At 38.8% G+C, this 22,003-nt stretch overlaps 1 protein-coding gene across 6 annotated transcripts in view; it reads right to left on the minus strand.

Moving 5' to 3' along the window:
- The window catches only part of LOC23687660 (longitudinals lacking protein, isoforms H/M/V), a 221,902-nt gene that overhangs the window by 10,096 nt on the left and 189,803 nt on the right, over positions 1–22,003 (minus strand). For 4 of the 6 annotated variants that reach the window (XM_021844269.1, XM_021844271.1, XM_021844274.1 and 1 more), the window contains 5 exons: positions 17,957–18,361; positions 17,750–17,888; positions 16,995–17,645; positions 16,152–16,342; positions 10,115–10,572 (listed from right to left, as the gene is read on the minus strand). In XM_021844269.1, coding sequence (XP_021699961.1) covers positions 10,115–10,572; positions 16,152–16,342; positions 16,995–17,645; positions 17,750–17,888; positions 17,957–18,361 — 1,844 coding nt within the window. The remainder of the gene's footprint in view (positions 1–10,114; positions 10,573–16,151; positions 16,343–16,994; positions 17,646–17,749; positions 17,889–17,956; positions 18,362–22,003) is intronic. The other 2 variants (XM_021844272.1, XM_021844270.1) reach the window with 2 other exon arrangements.

Here is a 22,003-nt window from a genome sequence, read left to right on the forward strand (position 1 = left end):
AAGTATAACAATTTTTCAAAAGTTGGAAGTTCTTGTGTCACATGAAACGCATAACTTATTTTTAGCGTGACTAAGTTATGACCGCACACTCCTAGGCATACTCGGATCATTTTCATGAAAAATTTAGCTTGAAAGCAGCCTGGCTGCTTGTTGATATCCAGTTCGCACCCCTAGGTGTAAATAAGGTAAGTTAGCAGAAGCCAAGTGGAATTCATGTAGTTTAAAAGCAGCTTTTATGACAACAAGGTGTAGGATCACAAGTCGGCCATTGTGACGGCCATCTTTAAACTCCAAGATGTTTCACCTTAAAAGGTTTTCAAAACAGCCAAGAGCCGAATGGGTCACTGCACAAAAATCTTCCTCTCTCTTTTACTCTTACATAAAATTTGTAAACAACAAGGCCAGTAAACGTCAAAATCCAATGCAAAATCAAAACAGTGCAGAGCCCCATTACAAAACTGCTTCACAACGCCTACTCCCTAATATTCCGCTCATTATGTGTTATGTGTTGAAATGTTTATTAAAATATTATTACGTGTTGCAAGAAAAATTAAGATTCCCGAAAAATCCAGAGCTATTCTGCCGTTATACGCATAATTGTCCCATGTTACTTATTGTGCATTTTGACTTTTTGTCATCAAACAGTTTATTTTTACGTACAGTTTTAGAAAACACTTACCAAAAATTAACTTTGTTCGGAAACTCAATGAAAAGCAAGCCAAGTCAATTTGTCCCATTGTTGAATTTCCACGCATAACTGTCCGCCTACTGTATTTCTACGCTTAACTGTCACACTATACAATTCGCTGCGCTGATCTCGAACAAAATATTCTGTTGTTAATTTTGAATTAGCTAATGTTTGGAAAAATCGTTTTGAACATCTTTTTTCGTTGGCTTTCCATGTGGAACACAACCTGTTTTATGTGTTTGTATTATCGGGATGCATTCATCATTCATGCGAGCCTGACGTCAAATTTGATTGAAATTTTCAATATCAAAATATTATTTCACATTCGTTTTTCAATTAATTTCAGTTGAATTTTCAGGGTCGATCACAAAATTCTTCTAGTTTTGGAATCGCGGTCAACGATTAGAAATTCACTGTAATTTTGGATTCATCACGGGGAGTACTGAAATAATCCCACTTGAAGAATCAGTAACCACTTTAATTTCGAGTCCATGGCTTGCGATAAATCAACTTCATGATTTAGCAAACCAAGTCTAAATAAAAATAGTTCCACCGTTTTTGGATGACTTGGCCACATGCTGGGTTGTTCCGAATACAGGTTCACTGGTGGAAGTGACCATTATACATCGACATGCATTCGCAACGTTATCAATTTTCTTGTTCAAATGTATTTAAATGACTTGACCACATGTCGGATTGTTCCGAATTCCCAGATCCCTGGAAAAAATGGCCTCTAAACTGTCGGTTCTGAAACCTAGCTAGCAACATCAAACTTCATAAATTCACAAATCAAGGCTAAAGAAGGGTAATTCAAAGGTTCTTGGATGACTTGATAACATGTCAGGTTGTTTTGGATACCCTGTTCCCCAGAGAAAGTGGCCATTATATTGGCGGTCCTGAGACCTATCTTGCCATATATCAAACTTGATGAAGTCAAATTCTAGTCAAAAGAAGAATAGTTCAAAAGATTTTGGATGACCTGGTCACATACTGGGTTATTCCGCATAATTGGCTCTTCGGTGCTAGTGGCAAATATGTTGGTGGTTCTAAAACTTAATTTGCGATGCATCATGATTTGCAAACAAAGTCCAAAGAAATGTCAAATCGTGTGAAGATTTGTGTCGTGAATTTTAAGTTAAATATTTACTCCGCATAATAACCTTGAACTCGCAGACAAGTTTCTGCAGGCTTGACAGCTGGAAGAGTCGATATAGGAATTTATTACATCTTATGAACTCTCTAACTTACTCATCCACTCTTTCTTTCACTATTTCATACATTTTCTCATTATCACACATACATAAAACTTTGCTTTCCATCCCAAACTATAAAATCGTATTTCTTCACTTCCCCACACGTGGCTCCGTTTGGCACATGTCACTTGAGCCTTCATTAGGTGCCTTAACATAGTCTTGAGGATATACGTCCTCTACATTCGGTACAATTTATACGTAAGAACGGTCATCTACAGCCGTATGCCTAGCACATAATTGGTCACTACTATCAGTGGGACTGTTATGCGTCGAAATTCACCAAAAACCCGGTATTTCTAGGGGTCTACCACAAAAGGCCGAAAACACAAAAGGCCGAATCACAGAAGGCCGAATCACAGAAGGCCGAATCACAGAAGGCCGAATCACAGAAGGCCGAATCACAAAAGGCCGAATCGCAAAAGGCAGAATCGAAAAAAGCCGAATAACAAAAGGCCGACTCACGGAAAGCCAAAATTTTAACCCTATCCCGCCCATGACTTTTTTTCATGATTAAAAATAGAAATGTACATTTTTGCGCAAAATCGTAGAACAAAACCTTGTTTTTGAACTATGAATTAGTGTTCAAGGTAACTTAAAATCAAATATGAGGTGGTGCTCTGATGCACCACCAGGAATTTAGAGTACTTTATGGCTCCAACGTATTTTTTCAGATGAGCTTTCTTCAAGCGCTTTTGTTATTGTCGTTTCTTATCTTTTCATTTACCTAAATCGTTACATGAGTATAATCCAATTCTTCGATGTTTTCTGACAGTAGAAGAACCGTAAACTGGATTAATTTAGCTTCATCATTACTCATATCCAAATTCTCCACTTCCGTTTCATCTCCTTCGGGATCGGGACAATGATAAAGTGTACGATATCGGAATCTGTAATATAGCTCTATAATATATAGAGTCTATATATTCTGCTTACAATACGATTCTAATTTTGAACTTACTTCTGGATCTAATCGATTTCGTAGTACGCTTATAGATTTTCGCTGCTTCATTAGTAACTTCGTCATATCCATTCAAAGCATCAGAATCTTCATCCATAAATCCGATAAAATCTTTTTCTGCACCGCTTTCGTAAAGTTGTCTTATTTCTTGACGATTTTTCAGTAAAATTTGTAAACTGAGCTGATAAAAACAATTTCGATATTACGCTTTTTTGTGTGCCGTGCGCCCAGTGGTGCATATGTGCACCATACAAGTTCCATCAAATTCAATGATGGCGAAACTAAATTGAGCATTTCTGAACATATGTTAGAGCAAATAAAGAGTAAATCTATTGGGAAATATTTTTATTGCTACCATGGGAATCAATTCTCTTTGTAATATCAGGCTTCGAAACCATGTACTATTTTTCGACCAGTAAAACCCATACCTTCATACATATTTTTCGTAAAGAAACATGTTAAATGTGTTCGCATCCCGAAAATAAGGCATTGAAGTGAGAGCGGAGATGTGTAATTATGAAGTAACATGAAAACAATATAATTTTGTTCGTTATTTTTCAAGATATAAAGGTTAGAAGTTTTGGTGCTCTACAGACACCATGGGCGGGAGAGGGTTAAAACAAATTTTAGTGAAAGCCAAACATTCAGCACATTTTTCTACAATATTATGAGTATTTTTACAGTAGGGTAAGACAGGACAAGATGCACAAGTAACATTACTAGCTGAATAACAGTTTATCCAGCTAAAATATCGTTAGAGTTTTTTGGGTGTGTGAGCTGGTCTATTCTTGGCTTACACACCCAAAAACAAATCTATAATTGGAGCTGTTGTATTTTGCACTACAGAAGTGTAGAAACTTCGCGAAAACTGGAAGGTTATACCACAGACAAACAGACGTAACATCTAAAACAATTATCAATTTAAAATAGTCACGTGAACATTTACGCCCAATGCTAAAAATACTTCATTTGGCCAACCGTGAACTAGGTGGCGGTAGTGAGCAAACGTCAAACTCGAACAAAAGTGATCTGAGCGCCATGAGTGGCTCGTCGGCCAACTACCAAATATTAGAATTGGGCGTCATTCTTCTGTGCGATGAAAATAATTAGAGTGTTACGTCTGTTTGTCTGTGGTTATACAGTGCCTGTTCGATTTTGGCAACATGCCAAAAAAAATCATGTTGCCTAAATTGAACCGTTCCAAAATTTAACGATTGTTTTTATTATATCTTTTATCACCGTAATAATGACCACGAATTAAATTTACTTATTTTGAATATGTTAAGATTTGTGACTGATCATGATCCATTTTTTCGTGTACATGGATTTCCGTGTTGCCAAATTCAAGCCAAGTCAGAATCGAACGGGCATTATACCCTATCTCAGCAATTATTCTCCTGCTTGTTTCGTAAAAGACTATGTTGGTATTATACCGAGCAAACGCTTGCTGTACGAACTCGCTGTCGCTCTTCGGGCCTAAAAATGGAAAAACATCCTCTGTTTGCATTATACCGGGCAAACGCCTGGATTTGCTGTTTGCATGACACCGAATAGATGCTATACACACCCTTCGGATATCAGAGACTTCGGCGGCCTTCTGCCGCCTCAGTTGCTTTATCCTCAATGCGGCTTCGCCGCATGTAAATTTTACACTGTTTACTGACATGACTGCATTTAACAAAGCATGGACTTGTTCTTTTCATTTTCAAGCTTTATTGTTTATGTTTGTAACTTTAATTCGACCTTCTGTGATTCGGCTTTTTGTGAGTCGGCCTTCTGTGATTCGGCCTTCTGTGATTCGGCCTTCTGTGATTCGGCCTTTTGTGATTCGGCCTTCTGTGCATTCGGCCTTCTGTGCATTCGGCCTTTTGTGGCAGCCTAGAATGTATTCGTCCTTTTGTGATAATCCCATTTCTAGGCATAACAGTCCCACTTTGAATTTCGTAGTTAAATTTACTTTATTTCCATAATACAAACTTTTGACTCTAATAAACACGCTATTTTTCATACTATTGTAAAGATTTTAATTTAATTTACCACAGACCTGGTCAATACGAGGCTTGCATATTTTGGAACATGGGACAATTATGCGTATAACGGCAGTATTGATCACCAACATTTTTCCATAAGAATATCATAGTCACCGATGACTTTGAAGCTGTTTATGTTGCATCTGCTATCACCGTGAAATGTATGATTTCAACGGATTTCGTTGAATTCCTCGGTTTTCACGTGAATTTTGCCTGAAGATCCCGCTAATTTAGAACCCTTAAATAATAATGTACCATTACGCTCTACAGCTTAATTTGATTAATGTAGCATAATCGAATGTTTATCTTTCATTTTTGTCGATCTTCGATTAAAACTGTTTGAATCTTAAATACAGCTACATGTGAGACGCTAATTGATACCGGGTAGCTGAAAATTACGCAGAAGAGGCCATTGGGAACCGTTCTGATAAAGTGAACACAATTCCTCATGTAAAGTGCGGTTTCCAACTACATTGGTCTCGCACGCTGTTACCCATGTTTAAACCGTATGCATAGCGGACCGTGATTCACAAGATTCGAGCATCTACGAAAAATGATTCACATCCATCAAAAGTTTTAATTTTGTAGAATCTCTCAGAGAATGTTTTTGAAACAACATTCCGAACTTCACATGCCGTTTGCTGCAAATTGTCAATAAGCTTGTGCTTGTGCTTCAAACCGCAATGGACCGATGCACGAGTTCACTATGTGACGTTTGAGCGGTGCCATTTACGTGACCATGGCAACGAGTGAATTCGGCACCGCTCAAACGTCAAATTAGTGAACTCGTGGATTGATCCATGGACCAATGCACGAGTTCACTCGTTGACGTTTGAGCTGTGCCGTGTTATTTAAGTGACCATAGCAACCAGTGAATTCGGCACCGCTCAAACCACGGTAAATGGACCGATGCACGAGTTCACTAATTTGACGTTTGAGCGGTGCCGAATTCACTCGTTGCCATGGTCACATAAATAACACGGCACCGCTCAAACGTCAAATAGTGAACTCGTGCATCGGTCCATAGAAGCAAGGTATTATGGACCAATGGACCAATGCACGAGTTCACTAATTTGACGTTTGAGCGGTGCTGAATTCACTGATTTCCATGGTTACATAAATAACACGGCACCGCTAAAACGTCAAATAATGAACGCGTGCATAGGTCCATGCACGGGTTTATTATTTGACGTTTTAGCGGTGCCGTGTTATTTATGTTACCATGGAAACCAGTGAATTCGGCACCGCTCAAACGTCAAATTAGTGAACTCGTGCATCGGTCCATACTCCGAAAAATGACATTTGGCAGTGACGTCATTCCTATCGCGAACTGGAACGAGTGCAAAAGAAAGCAAGGCCTGCTCTCCTTTACTCCTCAAGGCCTCATGCTTGACGATAGGAATGACGACACATGTTTTGATGGAAAATCGTTGTTTACACGTGGGAATAGCCTACCTTGTTGTGTCTACCGTGGCTCAAACGTCATATTAGTGAACTCGTGCATTGATCCATGCTTACTTTGGTGCATTTCCTCTATGCAGGGATTGCTCACTGCGCGTTATTTGCGCGAAGCAATCCAGATTTTTAAATCTCCCCGCAATACTGTTCAGTCGATTCATACTATTTTTATGCGAAAATGTAGCTCAAAGTATAGACAATCAGTGGCAAATTTAAGTGAATTCGAAAAACTATAATCAAAAATTATTTAATTTCGTTTGTTTTTGGATCTCAGTGCCCCTATTTTCGCTCACGATAAACAGATTTCATGACGAACATACTAAAATACGCGTTATGACGAATCTCGTTGTTTATCCTGATATTTTTGTCATATTGTTTGCATGAGCGGATATTGGAACACACAACAATACATACTTATGTTTCAATATGAAGAATTATTTTAACAAATTAAAATCATGTTCGACGACTTCATTTGAAATCTGTTAATGTTGCGAAAATATCCGTACGAAAGAGATTTCATTTTTATATGAAAAATCAGTTTTTGCACTAGTGAGCGGTAATAGGGGGATGAGAGGCTACTGTTGCCCTGATGGAACTTGGCCAAATTTCTTTCTAATTGCGATTCTATAACATTAGCTCGAATGACACTAGTTCGAATAACATATGCCCAAATGCGCCACTAGCCCGAATCTCACGTGCTCGAATATGAGAAGTTCGATTGTTAGTTACGAAGGAATGATTTCTGCTAAAACATTAGTTACTGATGGCGCCAAAAGTCGTCAAAGGTGATAAATAAATTTTGGAAAAATAGCCGATGATTTAAGGCGAAATAGACCGTCATTGAAATTTGTACCCGTCGTTGATGATTGTTGCTGAATCATGTTACAATTTCGAATTAAAGAAAATCAGTTGGTATTGCTGTGATGCAGCTGAAAAAGTATCAGCATCTATAGTGATACTTTTTCGTATTAACTGCCCATACTCGCAATACAGTCCCATTAGAAAAATCAGCATGTCGAGAAAAACGCTTCCAAACATAACTATTTTCGTTTCCCCAGTGCTGAAAGTAGCTAATAGTAGTGGCATTACACAACACATTCTCATTGCATTACTATAATGTATTTAACAACTAAAATACAGTTAAACTGATTGTAATTAATTTCCAAATATAAGATACAAACCAATGGAACTCGTTATCCGAGTATGTATTGCGGTTCTTTAGAAAATTTTCCGTTCTGCAGTAGCCGCGAAGTTCTACCGCAGCTGTCAAAGTTCTACCGCAGGCTTGAGAATCATTGTATCATTGAACAAAAACATCTAATCAAAATATGCTATTAGAGTCCAAAACTTTGAAAAAAATCAGAAAACAACAGTCATCAGCGTGGTTTCCAAGGTGTCTTCGCAACCGATCGATGATGCTTTGGGAAAATCAGTAATGTGACTGCTGTGGTAGCTTTCTGTTCAACCGTAGAACGGAAAGTTGTCTCTAAAATTGCAGTGTATCACTCACCAAACACAAATATACCCGCATACCAGTCCCATTACTTGGATCTCGCTTACTTTGTTCTCGCGCATATTGACACATTTATATTCAAGTTGGCAATAGATTCCAAAGCATTTATCTTTTTGCGTCTACCCCGTTTGGCATAATGACATATGGCATAATGCCGTTTGGCATACAGTCGTTTGGTATAATAGTTGTTTGGCATAATGTCATTTGGCATAATTGTGAAAAACATTGAATTTGATCAAATTCCTTCCATTAAGCAAAGGGATGTTGATAAATTGCTCACGATCGTACATTCCGTTGTCAGTTATTGATAGGACATACTTGTAATCTTCATTTTTCAAGGAAACCAATATCCAATAAAACTCTTTTAGAATAACATCACACATGGCTTCCGGGAGTCATTATGTCCGGGATATTATGAGGCATTTTAAAGAAAAAAAATGTGTCCCACACCTAAGTTTTGCCATGATATTTGAAAAAAAGGAACATGATATTTTATGACGGATATTTTTGTACCACTGCAGTATCTTCTTTTTCAAATTATGCCAAACGACCATTATGCCAATCGACTATTATGCCAAACAACTGTTATGCGAAATGACTTTATACCAAACGACTGTATGCCAGACGGCATTATGCCAAATGGCATTATGCCAAACGAGGTAGACCCTCTTTTTGCAACTGTTACCTAGTACTTGTATGGGGCTACCCCGTTTGGCATGAAGTCATTTGGCATAAAACCATTTGGCATAAAGTCGTTTGGCATAATGGTCATTTGGCATAAAAGAAAAGAAATTATAAATTTAAATAGTGCTACTTAAAAGAAGATCTGGTGATCAAAAGAAGGGAAAATCGTCGATGAAAATGTTAGTAGTCATAACGCCAACGTAGGAAAGAAGGCAAAATTGTCAATGAAAATGTTATTAGTTACAATGCAAACCACTAGTTTAACAACGTAATGAGAAAGAACAGCTTATGACCAAAACAAGGGAAAATCATATATGAGAATGTTAGCAATGGTAACGCCAAAAACATAGCAACTCAGTTTTCAATTATTATGCCAAATAACTATTATGCCAAACGACCGTTATGCCAAATTATTGTATGCCAAACGGATTTATGCCAAATGGCGTTCCCCCGTAAACACGGTCTCCAAATAGCAAAGGTTACACACACATTCCTTCCTCCAATCCCACCTGACTACAAGGACGTGGCCGGTGCCGTTAATGACCTTGTATAGATAGAGGCACTGCATTATGCACACTGAAGAAGATTATGACCAATCCCAGCCGAACTTCTAGTTGATTCTTTGTGCATCTTCGCTGACTTCGGCCAATCACGGAATAGCAACAATTGATATGTGTAGTCAGTCTAAGCTAAGCTAAGCTAATATTGTGCAATATTGTTTCTGATTTGAAAGGTCATGTGTCCGTATGGTTTTGAACAGCCATTCCAAATCAGATTAGCGTTCTTCTTCATAACTGTTTGAGTAACGCATTAGTAAAAATGTCTAGTCGGCCATACATTAGCGCCAATATTTTTCACCGCCAGATAGCACTAAATCTTCTCAATATCTTTGCCGAAGACACCAACATTTTATCTTACAAGAATCTTGAGGTAGAGAAGATTGAAGAAGCCACCTAGGGGATGGATTCCCAATCAGACTCTTCACCGCCAGATAGCCCTCAATATGCTGAATAACTTTGCCGAAGACATCAACCTTCTAGCTCATTTGTATGTTGAGATATCCGTTTGGGGGAATTTCGGACCCCTCGTGTCCACGCTTTATCCTCACCCTCACTCCTTACCCAAGGATTGTGAGACCAACTGAGCGCATTTACTTCAAAATTTATTTTTAAATTATTCAATCTACTAGTCTCCGAGTTGTGGCTATTTAAAAATTCAAGGTTCGTCTCGGGCTTTCAAGGGTGAAGAGTGGAAGATAAAAGCAAGTGAAAGATGCTACTACGAAGAACGAGGAAAGGCCTGGATTGAACCCATGTCCTTCTGCTTATGAAGCAGAAGCGATAGCCATTAGACCGCCATTTCAATAATATGTGTTAATACATATTTTGCCCATTGCGCTATATTTTGCATAATCATTTATGCATAATATGTACCAATCAACTGAAAATTTTATATCAAAATCTGTATAGAATAATTGAGCAGGGTGCGAGCGTTAAGATGTGTGGGAAAGAAAAGAATATCTATACTTACTTGACAGATTCTAAGGCTTCCATCATTGCGTCCTCAGACCAAGGAGTTGGATTAGATCGTGAGAGCTCTATTCCTTCTCGTTTACAGCGACCATACAATGTGCCAGTAGGAATGCCGAACTCTGTGCTAGCTTTCTGCACCGATGTTTGACCAGCACGTATAGCTTCCAAGGCACGATCGAGATCTTCCGCGGACCATGTTGTAGGTGCAGCATTGAAGGGAGCAGCCAATCGAATTCCTTCGCGGCGAGCAATTTTGTATAGTGTGGAAGACGGAATGCCGAATGCTTTTGATGCTTTGTTTGCAGATATCGTTCCGGTGCGCAGTGCCTCTAACGCGCTATTAAGCGAGTCCTCGTTCCATGTTTTAGATGGTCCCTCCTTCTTTGGCGTATCGATGCCGAGTCTATGTGCCCGTTGCCATAATGTTGTCGAAGGGATACCATATGTTGCAGAAGCCTTTAAAATAAATTTGGAAATATGATAAGTGAATAGGTTATACCGAAAATGTCTAGATTTTATAATCGCTTAACCCTGCCCTTTAGTTCAGAAAGAAGTATGGGCGCGTACTGCGAACTCCATCGAGGCACATTTCTTGTGTGAATAAGTTTCAACATGGACGTTCTAAAGTGCCAACCCAGTGAACCACGTATCGTATGAGAATGTGTGCCAAAAATCTCATATTCATACGTCAAATATCAGAATCGCACAATATGCCAAATCAAAACGAATAAATGTTAACACAAATTGTATATAATTCTCCACTACGATTCATTGTCGACAAACTTTGTTGACAACAAATCATGCCGTAAATAGTATAATCTAGAATCGCGTCAAGTTGTATAAACTGACAGATCATATATCAATGCAGACTGGCATCAAATGAAATCGCAATAACTTAGCAAAATTTGCCACCCGAGGTTGGTATCTTCTAGCGGTGGGCTTCAAAGAAAAACAAAGCGTGTGTGTTGTAGAGCAAACTTCCTTTCATATTGGCAAATAATCACTCCTCATTTATGAAGCGGTCTGTGGTGTAGTGGTATGGTACTGGGTTAGGGATACACAGGTCTGGTGTTTGAGTCTCGCTGGAAACTTTTTTTTATTTTTATCGGAATTTTGTGGCATCGTATTGCTGACCATGGAAAATCTGAAAAAGTCGTGGGAAGTGCGTATATGGCCTCCACTTTGGTGTGTATATAGCGTTTTCATGCATTTTATACGAGTCATTTGATTCACATATAATGATGTATAGCAAAAAATATACCAGCCAAAATGTTGACTGGGAAAATGTGTTGTGCTTGTGGTGAGCACTTGAAGGTGAAATGGAAGGTCATTGGTTCACGCTTCACTCTAAAAAGTGACATACAATAGTCGACCTTGAACTTAACTAGGAAAAATTTACAATTGCAATTACAAAAGTCGTCTCTGAGCTTACTAATATGTCGCGTAATTTTTATTATAATATTGGATTTTTATTAGGTACTTTTTGTCAGTACATATACTCGTACACATATCTAATTTATATATGTGGTCAAATGATCTCGAGAATGTTCCTGTGGCCGGAGTCTTTCCGGTGGGTCAATGGGTAAAACGGGTGAAAAGAATGCTGTGCTTTTATGGTAGTGTAAATTGATATTAGGGTAGATCAAAAAAAAAATGGGGTATTAGAAGAAGTCCGATACAGTCTCAACGGTCGGTTGAATATCGGATTTTATAGGTTTATGCAAATTAAAATGAATGTCATTGCAAGTAAATAAAGATAACATGGCATGTCTAAAAAAATAGCCCTTTTCTATCCGACCTGACTCAGTGACCTACCGGAATAACTCCGGCCACAGAAATATTCTCGAGGTCCTCTTGCAATTTTTAGAAACCAGATAAGTGTACAAGCATACTACTGACCAAAATAAATGAAACACTAACGGGTTAAATAAAGCGTTTTTTACGCAACCGACGTAAACAAAACCTTAGTGTAATATCTTCCTAATAACTGTGTATGATATTGACTCAAAAACTTGATTATCCCATATAAGATGAACTAGCCCAGAGCTACAAATCTTGTTAATAAAGATAGTCAAAGAAATAAATAACTGAAAACTTGTCATGTTACCACTACGATGTTTCAAATATAATGTTTTAGGTTATTTTTGTTACGTCAACGCTTATGTCAAACAAAACGAAATCTTATTATGTAATCAACCCCCAAAATATCTAAACAACTAATTTTTTTAAGTTACGGTATTTAGATGGAGCTGCCTGACAGCTTAATTTGTCAAGGCTGAACCCTCGGTCTGGCTTTTGTCAAGTTTACCCTCTAGGGATGGTACACAAATTATGTCACGCTAAATTTCAACTTTTTGGACCCCCTCCCCCCCCCCCCCCTTTGGCACACTTTTTTTTATGAGTCCTCCGAAAATTTTGTAAGGCTTGTCACGCTTGGCTCGACCCACACCCCCCCCCTTTGGAGCGTGACGTAATTTGTACATGACCCACTACCAGGACCAATACTCAGACGGAGTATGCTATGGTGTCCACAAGAACATTGTTTTTTATATTCGTATTGTGACGTGGCAGTTTTTGAAAAATATCCATATTCCCTTGCTTCTGAGAAAATAAAGCATTGTGAAAATCAGCAGCTACATCAGAATTTGTTTGAAATAGTAGTGTAGTAGTGTCATTATTAATACTGTCTAGTTGAAATGATTTTGAATAATTTGTCATTTAAGTGCTATTCTAATTACTCCTGTCTTTTACGTTAGATAAGAGGTTGGTAAATGGCTGGGCATGGCGTACCATTGGTACCTCGCGTACCTGAAGGAATAAAATAGACCCCTCTGTGCGGTCCTTAGCCTCTTGCCCAGCAACTTCTATCCCTACCTCCTCGCGGTACTGGCCGGGGTACGAGTAACCTTAGGGAAGATCGGGTAACCAACCCCCGGTGGGAACTTTGGTCGTATGCTGACAGGGAAGGGGGGGTTGGTGGTTTGCTTCTACAAACCTTGAGCGTCTGTACTCCATGTCAGGAGCGGCTCACAACAGCGTCTGTTCCCCAAGTGCTCAGTGATTTTATTTGGCCGCAGACGCACACTTCTACAGTTTAATTATGGTTTGGCTGGTGTCGAACTGCAACGTGTAACTACGGTGAAGGACTTAGGCGTTCTATTGGACACTAAGCTGACGTTTAAGGATCATGTTGCTTACATCGTCTCGAAAGCTTCTGCGCAGCTGGGTTTCTGTTCCGCTTCAGCAAAAAGTTCACCGATGTGTATTGCCTGAAAGCTTTATACTGCTCAATTGTACGCCCTATCCTGGAATACTCATCGGTTGTATGGTCACCATTCTACAGGAACGAGATTTAACGAATTGAGGCCGTTCAACGCAAATTCGTGCGCTTCGCCCTTCGCCGACTTAGGTGGAGAGATCCACTGAACTTGCCAAGCTATGAAAGCCGCTGCAAAGTTATTGATCTGGACCTTCTTGAACCTAGACACAATGTAGCAAAAGCGTGCTTCATCTCTGACCTTTTGCAAGGATCAATAGACAGCCCTCTGCTGCTCAGTTCATTGAACATCAACACTCGTCGCCGAAATCTCCGGTTTCATCCATTTCTGAACATTCCTTCCGCCAGAACAAATTATGACCTTCACGAACCAATGCGTAGCATGACCCGTGTGTTTAATAGTTGTTATCATGTGTTTAATTTTAATGTATCGCGTGGAACAAATAAGTGTAATTTTAGACAATTTTTATGTTAATTCATGTGAAATGTTTGTTTAGATTTTTTGTGGTTTTAGACTTAAGATCAATTGTCATTGGGGTGGGAACTTCACCTGTTGACTAAAGCGGTAAATAAATAAATGAGAACAGCTTTCCCGGGAAGCTCACGAGACTGATAAGAGCGACGATGGAAGGTGTGCAAAATTGTGTGAAGGTTTCAGGTGAACACTCCAGTTCGTTTGGATCCCACCGGGGACTACGACAAGGTGATGGACTTTCATGCCTGTTGTTCAATATTGCGCTAGAAGGTGTTATGCGGAGAGCCGGGGTTAAACAGCCGGGGTACGATTTTTACGAGATCCAGTCAATTTGTTTGCTTCGCGGATGATATGGACATCGTCAGCCAAACATTTGAAAAGGTGGCAGACCTGTAGACCCGCCTGAAACGCGAGGCAGCAAAAGTTGGACTGGTGGTGAATGCGGCCAAGACAAAGTACATGCTAGCTGGTGGGGGCGAGCGCGACAGGGCTCGCCTAGGTAGCAGTGTTACGATAGACGGGGATACTTTCGAGGTGGTCGACGAGTTCGTCTACCTTGGATCCTTGCTGACGGCTGACAATAACGTTAGCCGTGAAATACGGAGGCGCATCATCAGTGGAAGTCGGGCCTACTATGGCCTCCAGAAGAAGCTGCGGTCAAAAAAGATTCACGCCCGCACCAAATGTACCATTTACAAAACGCTCATAAGGCCGGTAGTCCTCTACGGGCATGAAACGTGGACGATGCTCGAGGAGGACCTGCAAGCACTTGGAGTCTTCGAACGTCGGGTGCTTAGGACGATCTTCGGCGGTGTGCAGGAGAACGGTGTGTGGCGGCGAAGGATGAACCACGAGCTCGCCCAACTCTACGGCGAAGCCAGTATCCAGAAGGTGGCCAAAGCTGGAAGGATACGATGGGCAGGGCATGTTGCAAGAATGCCGGACAGCAACCCTGCAAAGATGGTGTTTGCTTCGGATCCGGTTGGTACAAGAAGGCGTGGAACGCAGCGAGCTAGGTGGGCGGATCAAGTGCATATCGATTTGGCGAGCGTGGGGCAGAACCGAGTATGGAGAAATGCGGCCACGTACCGAGTATTGTGGCGTGAAATTGTTGATTCAGTGTTATATGTGTAGATGTTAACTAAATAAAAGAATGAAGAGTCTTAAATGTCAATTGTCGTCAAGTCTTAACAAAATTAGACTGTTTAGTAGTGATTCTAGTTAATTTCGTTTCTTGTTGCTAAAAGTATTTATTGGTCATTACGTTCATATATTCTTAAAGAAAAAAGTCACTTTCCTTGTCTGTTCAACAATTTCTCGAAACTAGCAAGGGTACCCTAATGATCGATCTCAGCGTCTTACTTTCCATAGTCATTATTATAGTGAATATTTAAGAGTAAAGTTACCTTAGGCTTCTATTACAGTCTTCTACAAGATTCACTTTTCGGTGGCAAATGTAATGCTTCACAACGCCTACTTTCTACTTGTAAATTTTGCGGAAATGAAGCTGGAATTAGATTATTCATACCTTTGTTACAAAAGAGATATTTCTTATTATGGCAATGTAAAAACCATATTAAAATAAGATTGTCGCCACTTATTTCTACTCAGTGAATCTACTAGTCATTTTTCTCAGAGTAATATTCCCTACGTCGTGCATCACATCCGAAATATTATTGCGTCTATGCCATATAAATTATGACGCGGCTTTAGGCAAAAAATGTCAAAACGGGATACCACCACTACAGGTTACGCCTTTGGTTTCCATCATATGGGCTAATGGATTATGCCCTCCCATCGCGGCAAGGTTGCATAACCAAGGGGAGGAAAAACATATCAAAACAACTAAATATGAGACTTTACATTATATTCCCTGCTCGGGATCCTAGTACACCTTAAGATAAATCCAGAACTAATATAATTTCTGGAGCGATTCCAAAAATTAGAATAATTTTGTAATCGGAATAATTTTGAAATTGTAGGTTTCCATCAAAATTGACATCTAGGGAAAGTGTACCAGTTATTGCCATAGTGGTTCCCTATTGGGCCATATATGACATTTTGATAACTTTCACATTTTAAATCTTTTTGAATGTTTTAACATCAAGATATATCTTAAATCTAACTACTACAACACATAAAACTTTTTAAAATTTGAAGACATTAAAGTAATCTCATATGGCGAAATAGGGAACTACTATGTCCATAACTGGTACACCTACCCTATGTATAATTTGCACATTATGAACTATGCTTATAGGAATGGTTGATGACGATACAAACCTTTGTTAAACTCATATTATGCGTACGTAGAGCTTCCAACGCAGATTCCATGTCTTCAGCCGTCCACGTCTTGGGCCCACTTGGAGTTTTGGGATCACCTGCGTTTGGACTCGTCAGGTTTGTGTATTGCGTTGATGATCCATCCAAGATACCTACTTTAGAATCCTCACTAGCATCGGATTGATATATATCTGCATGAAAGGAAAAGGAATACGTTATACATTTTTTTACAATTAAGAAAATGCTTGTAAAATCTATTATCAAAAGCTCCGTTGAGACACAATTCTCGCGTTCAGTATCATAAGGGCGTAACTGTAATGATCGATTTCTCTTAATCGATTTTCTTTTTAGCTAATAATTTGGCCGAACGAATATTTTTAAGTGCTATTTTTTATTTAATAGAAGCTACTCATCGTCCATCGTTATGCTACATCGTAAAATGTTATGAAAATCGATTGAATTTTGTGTTCTAATCCATAGAGAAAATCGACGAAGAGAAGTCGATCACTGCAGATACGCCTATATGCTACTGAACGCGAGAATAATACAAATCTCGCGTTCAGTATCATAAGGGCGTAAATGCAATGATCGATTTCTCTTCATCGATTTTTTCTTTAGCCAATTACTCAGCCGGGTGCCTGTTTTTGACTGCTTTTTTCGTTTCAGTAGAAAGAACACATTGTCCTTCATCATGTTACATCGTAAAATGTTACCAAAATCGATTGAACTTCGTGCATTAATCAAAAGAGAGTATGATACTCAACGCGAGAAATAATAGTCATCGGATTGTTTTTGCGTTTCGGACTTTTTATACACTTTTAGTTAATACATTAACCAACTTACCACTCATTTGGCTCTGACTCATCATTCCAGAAATCTCAGGGGTAACAACCATTCCGTGCATTGACGATTGATCTGGTTCTAGCTCCATCTGTTGTTGTTGTTGCTGCTGCTGCTGTTGGTGCTGTTGCTGGGTTTGTTGTTCAACTTCAGTCATAATCTCTTGTTTTAACGCAATCCTCGATTTCATTTCCGAAACAGTGCCGTTGTCAACAGCAGTGGTTGCAACTGTCACCAAGTTCTCCGGATGGTGTTGGCTAGACGTGCTTGAAGCATTGGATACTGGACTGTGAGTAGAATGGTGGGAGTGTTGCGATTGTTGATCGATCAGCAACACGTGCTGTTGATGTTGAGGTGTTTGCTGCTGTGTATGAGGTTGATGAGGCGAAAGTCGTTGATCTGCTTGTTGGGGTTGAGGTGTCTGTCGCTGTACTTGCTGTTGATGCTGCTGCTGTTGTTGTTGTTGCTGCTGCTGTTGCATTAAATGTGTCTGTTGTTGCTGATGCATAATTTGCTGGTGATGTATGTGCTGCTGTTGCGGTTGATTATGCATTGGATGCGCGACTTGATTATCCAGTTGAATAGCATCCTGAGGATCTAATGACCGGAGGGTTTCAAATTTGACCCGTATGTCACCATTATTAGAAATTGAATCTAATAAAGCAAAAATAAGTTATCAACCTGAAAACAGCGTGATTCATCTTGCAATGCGAAAGATAAACCACTGGTATAAGACTAGATAAAAAAGGGCTACTAACACTTACTAGACAGATCACGAGTATCATGGCTAGGAGCACAACTAATATCATGATGTTCTGTCACTGGAGTTGCCGTTGGAGCCGGTGGCTCAGGAGCAAAGTCCAAATATCCCATTGGAACACCCATAACGGAGCCATTCTGTAAAGTTTGGATGGAAAATTAATTTATTAGCTTATTAATGAGTAATCATTTGATATTTTACTCACTATTCCAACCCCCATTCCAAGGCTGGTCATTTTGGTTTTTCCTTCTTTGCCTGGTGTTGAAGTTAAATCGTGTGACTCCAACACAACTATAGGCGAGGATCCATCATCAGATACAACCGTCTCTAAATTACTGTTATGATTTCTACCAGATGATGAAGAATTATGGCCACTTTTGGAATCCTGTCCACTTTGGTTATTGTTGATTTGCGAGGATGAAGAATGAGCGTTTCTTGTGTTTGACAATGGCTGCGAGCCAGACGGAGGCGGAGGATGGCGACTGTCAGGTGATCGAGAACTGTAGGGTTTGTACCGTTTGACGGATGGTGAAAAATCCTGTTCGTATTGCGGTTCACTTACTTCACATAATCCTTTTATTTTCAACTGTTCCGCAGTTCGTAGCAAACTCTGAAAATACACAAGAAGGTCATAATAAGCGAAAACCGGGTAGAAGTCATGTGCATCACGATAAAAATCAGACAGAAAGCTACGTTTAATTTCCTCTTCTACATCAACGAACTTAAGGTAACACACGATAAACTCGTTGTGGTATCCATGAACAATCTATGTTAAAACTATCGTTGAAAAGAAAATATTTCTGTTTTATATCATATCGGTCATTCGGTGATCTATCGGAACATATGCCTGCTAACAACAGGCATGTTGATACACTTAAAGTTCATCTTTGTCCCCAAAACTACAAAATTGATAATCATAATGATCACCATAGTGTAAATAACACGATTTCCAACATAAAACGGACAATTTGATTGCTCACCAGCTAAATTTGTTCATTTGTTCCCACTAGGCATTCATACATACATCGGTTGAAGTGTTTTACTGGATAAAAACGTAAATTTCGTAACGGGTGTCCGTTAGCAAATACCCAAGGAAGTGACATATGTGTGAGGCAAGATTTTCAAATGTTCATTTTTCGAATGTTCTTATCAAGGCCTAGTTATCATCAAAAACGAATAGTTTTATCATTCCTGTAAATATTAGCCGTTAGGTTCTAGTGGAACAATAAGAAAAATCTTTTTGTTCTCACTGTTGCTACTATAGCCAAAATTGGTACTTCTAACCTATTTGTCATTTGCCATGAAAAGCTGTGAACCTGTAAAGACAATTATATTTATTATCCTGATAAATTTTAACAATCTAATGCAACAATCCGTGCGCTAAATTAGATTTGTTTGTATACTAAATTATTGGAAGCAGTTATTCATTTTAATTCATTTTTTCTGCAAATATGTTACACATTTTTGTTTTTGGTGTAAGTTTGCTAATTAGGTGAAGGTTGTTCAACTCAACTCAATGTCAAACAGAAATTTCAATTTCAAAAACTGTTATTCGGTAGGGGCTGTGATTCAAAATTTAACATATTTACTCGAACGTTTGTCTGGATTTCCTAAATGTGACAAACTTCGTATCGTAAGGAGGCCGTACTATCCCTAAAGTTATCATAAATAGCACAACTATCCGGCAAATTATCTTCGAACAGAAATACAGGCGGTTGAAAAATGAGCCTGAGGCCGTGTTGCTCAGACTCATTTCCCTGAAAATAACATTTTCCGAACTACGAAGCCACGAACTACTACAACCATGCTCTATCCTCCTAAGATAGAAAAGCAGATGGTTAAGCTTGAGTACTGCACACAAAATCGATCAATTTTGATCCCAGAGAGCCACAATTCAAGTTTCGGTGAAATGAAATGAGTGAGTGAGTGAGTGCGAATCATTTCACCGAAACTTGAATTGCGGCCCACCGAGATCGAAACTGTCGGATCCCATGTGCAACACTCAAGCCCAACCACCTCCCCCTCCATCTCAGGAATACAACGCACAGTTATAACAGTTCATGGCTTCACAATTCGAATTTCGGGGAAATGAGTCTGGTCAACACTGGCCTGAGGATGTTCCATCAAATAGATAAGTTCTATGTTAAAGCAAATAATGCAAAAATTTTTTTTTATATTACGAACGCTTTTGGTACGTTCCTCTAAGATCATTGAAAATCACTTGGTTCAATCTGTCTGAACACCGCCCATTTATACTTCGGTGGAATACTTGAAAAAACGGCATACAAATGCAAAAATGACCAATTTGGCAAATGAAGCCATCAGTCGATAGCTGTGAATTTTTTCATAAAACACTAAGCGGACTTAAGACTGTTTTTAATATCAAATTAAAGACGACCCATCATGTCCACCCAATCCCTATATTTTTAAAAACATTTCATCACAGCATACACAATTCGAATCGAATACGATTCGATTTTTCTTCCTAGGCAAACCAGAGACGAAATAAATACGTTCCTATCCCTTGCAGTTGTCCAATATTTCAAGCCGCATGAGGTAATAGATCAAAATCTAGAACACAGACAAGAATGCGACCAGTCAAATTTAGCTGCCAAATGTGACACCTAGGGACCGATTGTAGTACTAAAGGTGATACCAGCCTCTATTCACCCTGAACGAAAATGCATGATCACAGCCAAAGACTCTTGTTCTTAAACAATTGTCGTTTTCTTAGCATTACAAGCCCAACTGTTAAAAAAAACCTCTTCCTAGCAATGCTTAACCCTCTAATACCCAACACACTCTGGAATTTTGTCTATTTTTTCGTAGCTCGTAGGAAATTGTAATGGTTTTACTTTTGGCTTAAATTGTAGACCAGGCTTTTTTATAAATTTTGAAACTTTTTCGTGATTTTGAAAAAAAATTTGAAAAATTGTCTTCAAATACCTAGGGTTTATTTATTGTGTTTATATTTTTCTACAATGAACTTATCACAGATCCCTGGTGGTATTAAAAAAAAATTCTAATCTGTTTTCCCGTTAATTAGACGGAAAATAAAAAATGCACAAAAAAAATAAAAAATTGAATTTTTGAAAAATAACGGTAAAACTAAAATTTGTATTATTGCCAAAAATCAGTAACCAGAAGTACAGTCACTCTATTCATAGTCAGACGGATAGGACTATTGGAGCCATTCGAGCCATTCGAGCCAATCGAACATGACAGGTAGAAAGTGCTTGAATTGGTGAGCAGTATTGTACACGTAGAAATATTCAAATCAATAAAATAAAAGCATGAAATAAATAGCATTACAGGAAAAAATAACAAAACTTTATTGGTGTTAAAGCAAAGTGCAGTTTAAAAAAATATTCGGCGAAATTTGACCTTAATGAAACTCATTGGTTGATCGAGAAAACATATTAATTTGTCATTGTTGAAGGCTTGAAGGCGTTCAGTTGCCTATTCTTAGGATTTTCATTTCGCCAGACTGTGAATAGAATGACTGTAACCAGAAAAGGCTGCAAGGAAAAATGAAAAAGGGTAGAGACGTTCAAAAATAAAGATTAGAAAAATCAAAAACTGTAGAAATTTTATAGAAACTTAAGGCTGGTTTGCTACTGACAAGAAAAGGAATCGCCTATCTCGATGCGTGGAAAATTTCTTCCCGGAAATGGTCCAGAAAATCACATTTTTCTGATCGCAGTACACAGTTGAGGAAAAATGGCATTTCAAAGGGGGCTCTCTGTAAAAAAATTCTTGGCCCATTCAGTCAAGGAATTTATTTACTTTTCTTGAGCGAAACAGCATACTTAGCTTTAGACTGCGTAGTGCGATCAAAGAAAATTGATTTTCTTGATCATTTCTTGGAAGAAATTCCCCACGCATCGAAATAGGCGATTACTTTTCTTGTCAGCAGCAAATCAGCCTTTAAGCCTAATTTGCTGCTGAACAGGAATCGCTAAAGAAATTTCTCGCCGATTCCTTGCACAAATTTTCTACTGCGACTCCCGTTTGAACTGACATCTTTTTTCAACTGCGTACTGCGATCAGAAAAAAAGCGCTTCCTTGATCGATTCCTTGCAGATATTTTCCATGCATCGAGATATGCCAAGAAATTACTTGTCAACAGCGAATCAGGCTTTAAGATGAAAATCAATTATGTGGTTTGTAGTCAGTAAACGAACGCATTTTTTTAATCAGCCTGTCTGCTTTTCTTCAAACTTAACACTTGCTACACAAACTTGAGAGGAAA

The sequence above is a fragment of the Aedes aegypti genome, chromosome 2 (assembly GCF_002204515.2).
Source record: "Aedes aegypti strain LVP_AGWG chromosome 2, AaegL5.0 Primary Assembly, whole genome shotgun sequence".
Lineage (NCBI taxonomy): Eukaryota > Metazoa > Arthropoda > Insecta > Diptera > Culicidae > Aedes > Aedes aegypti.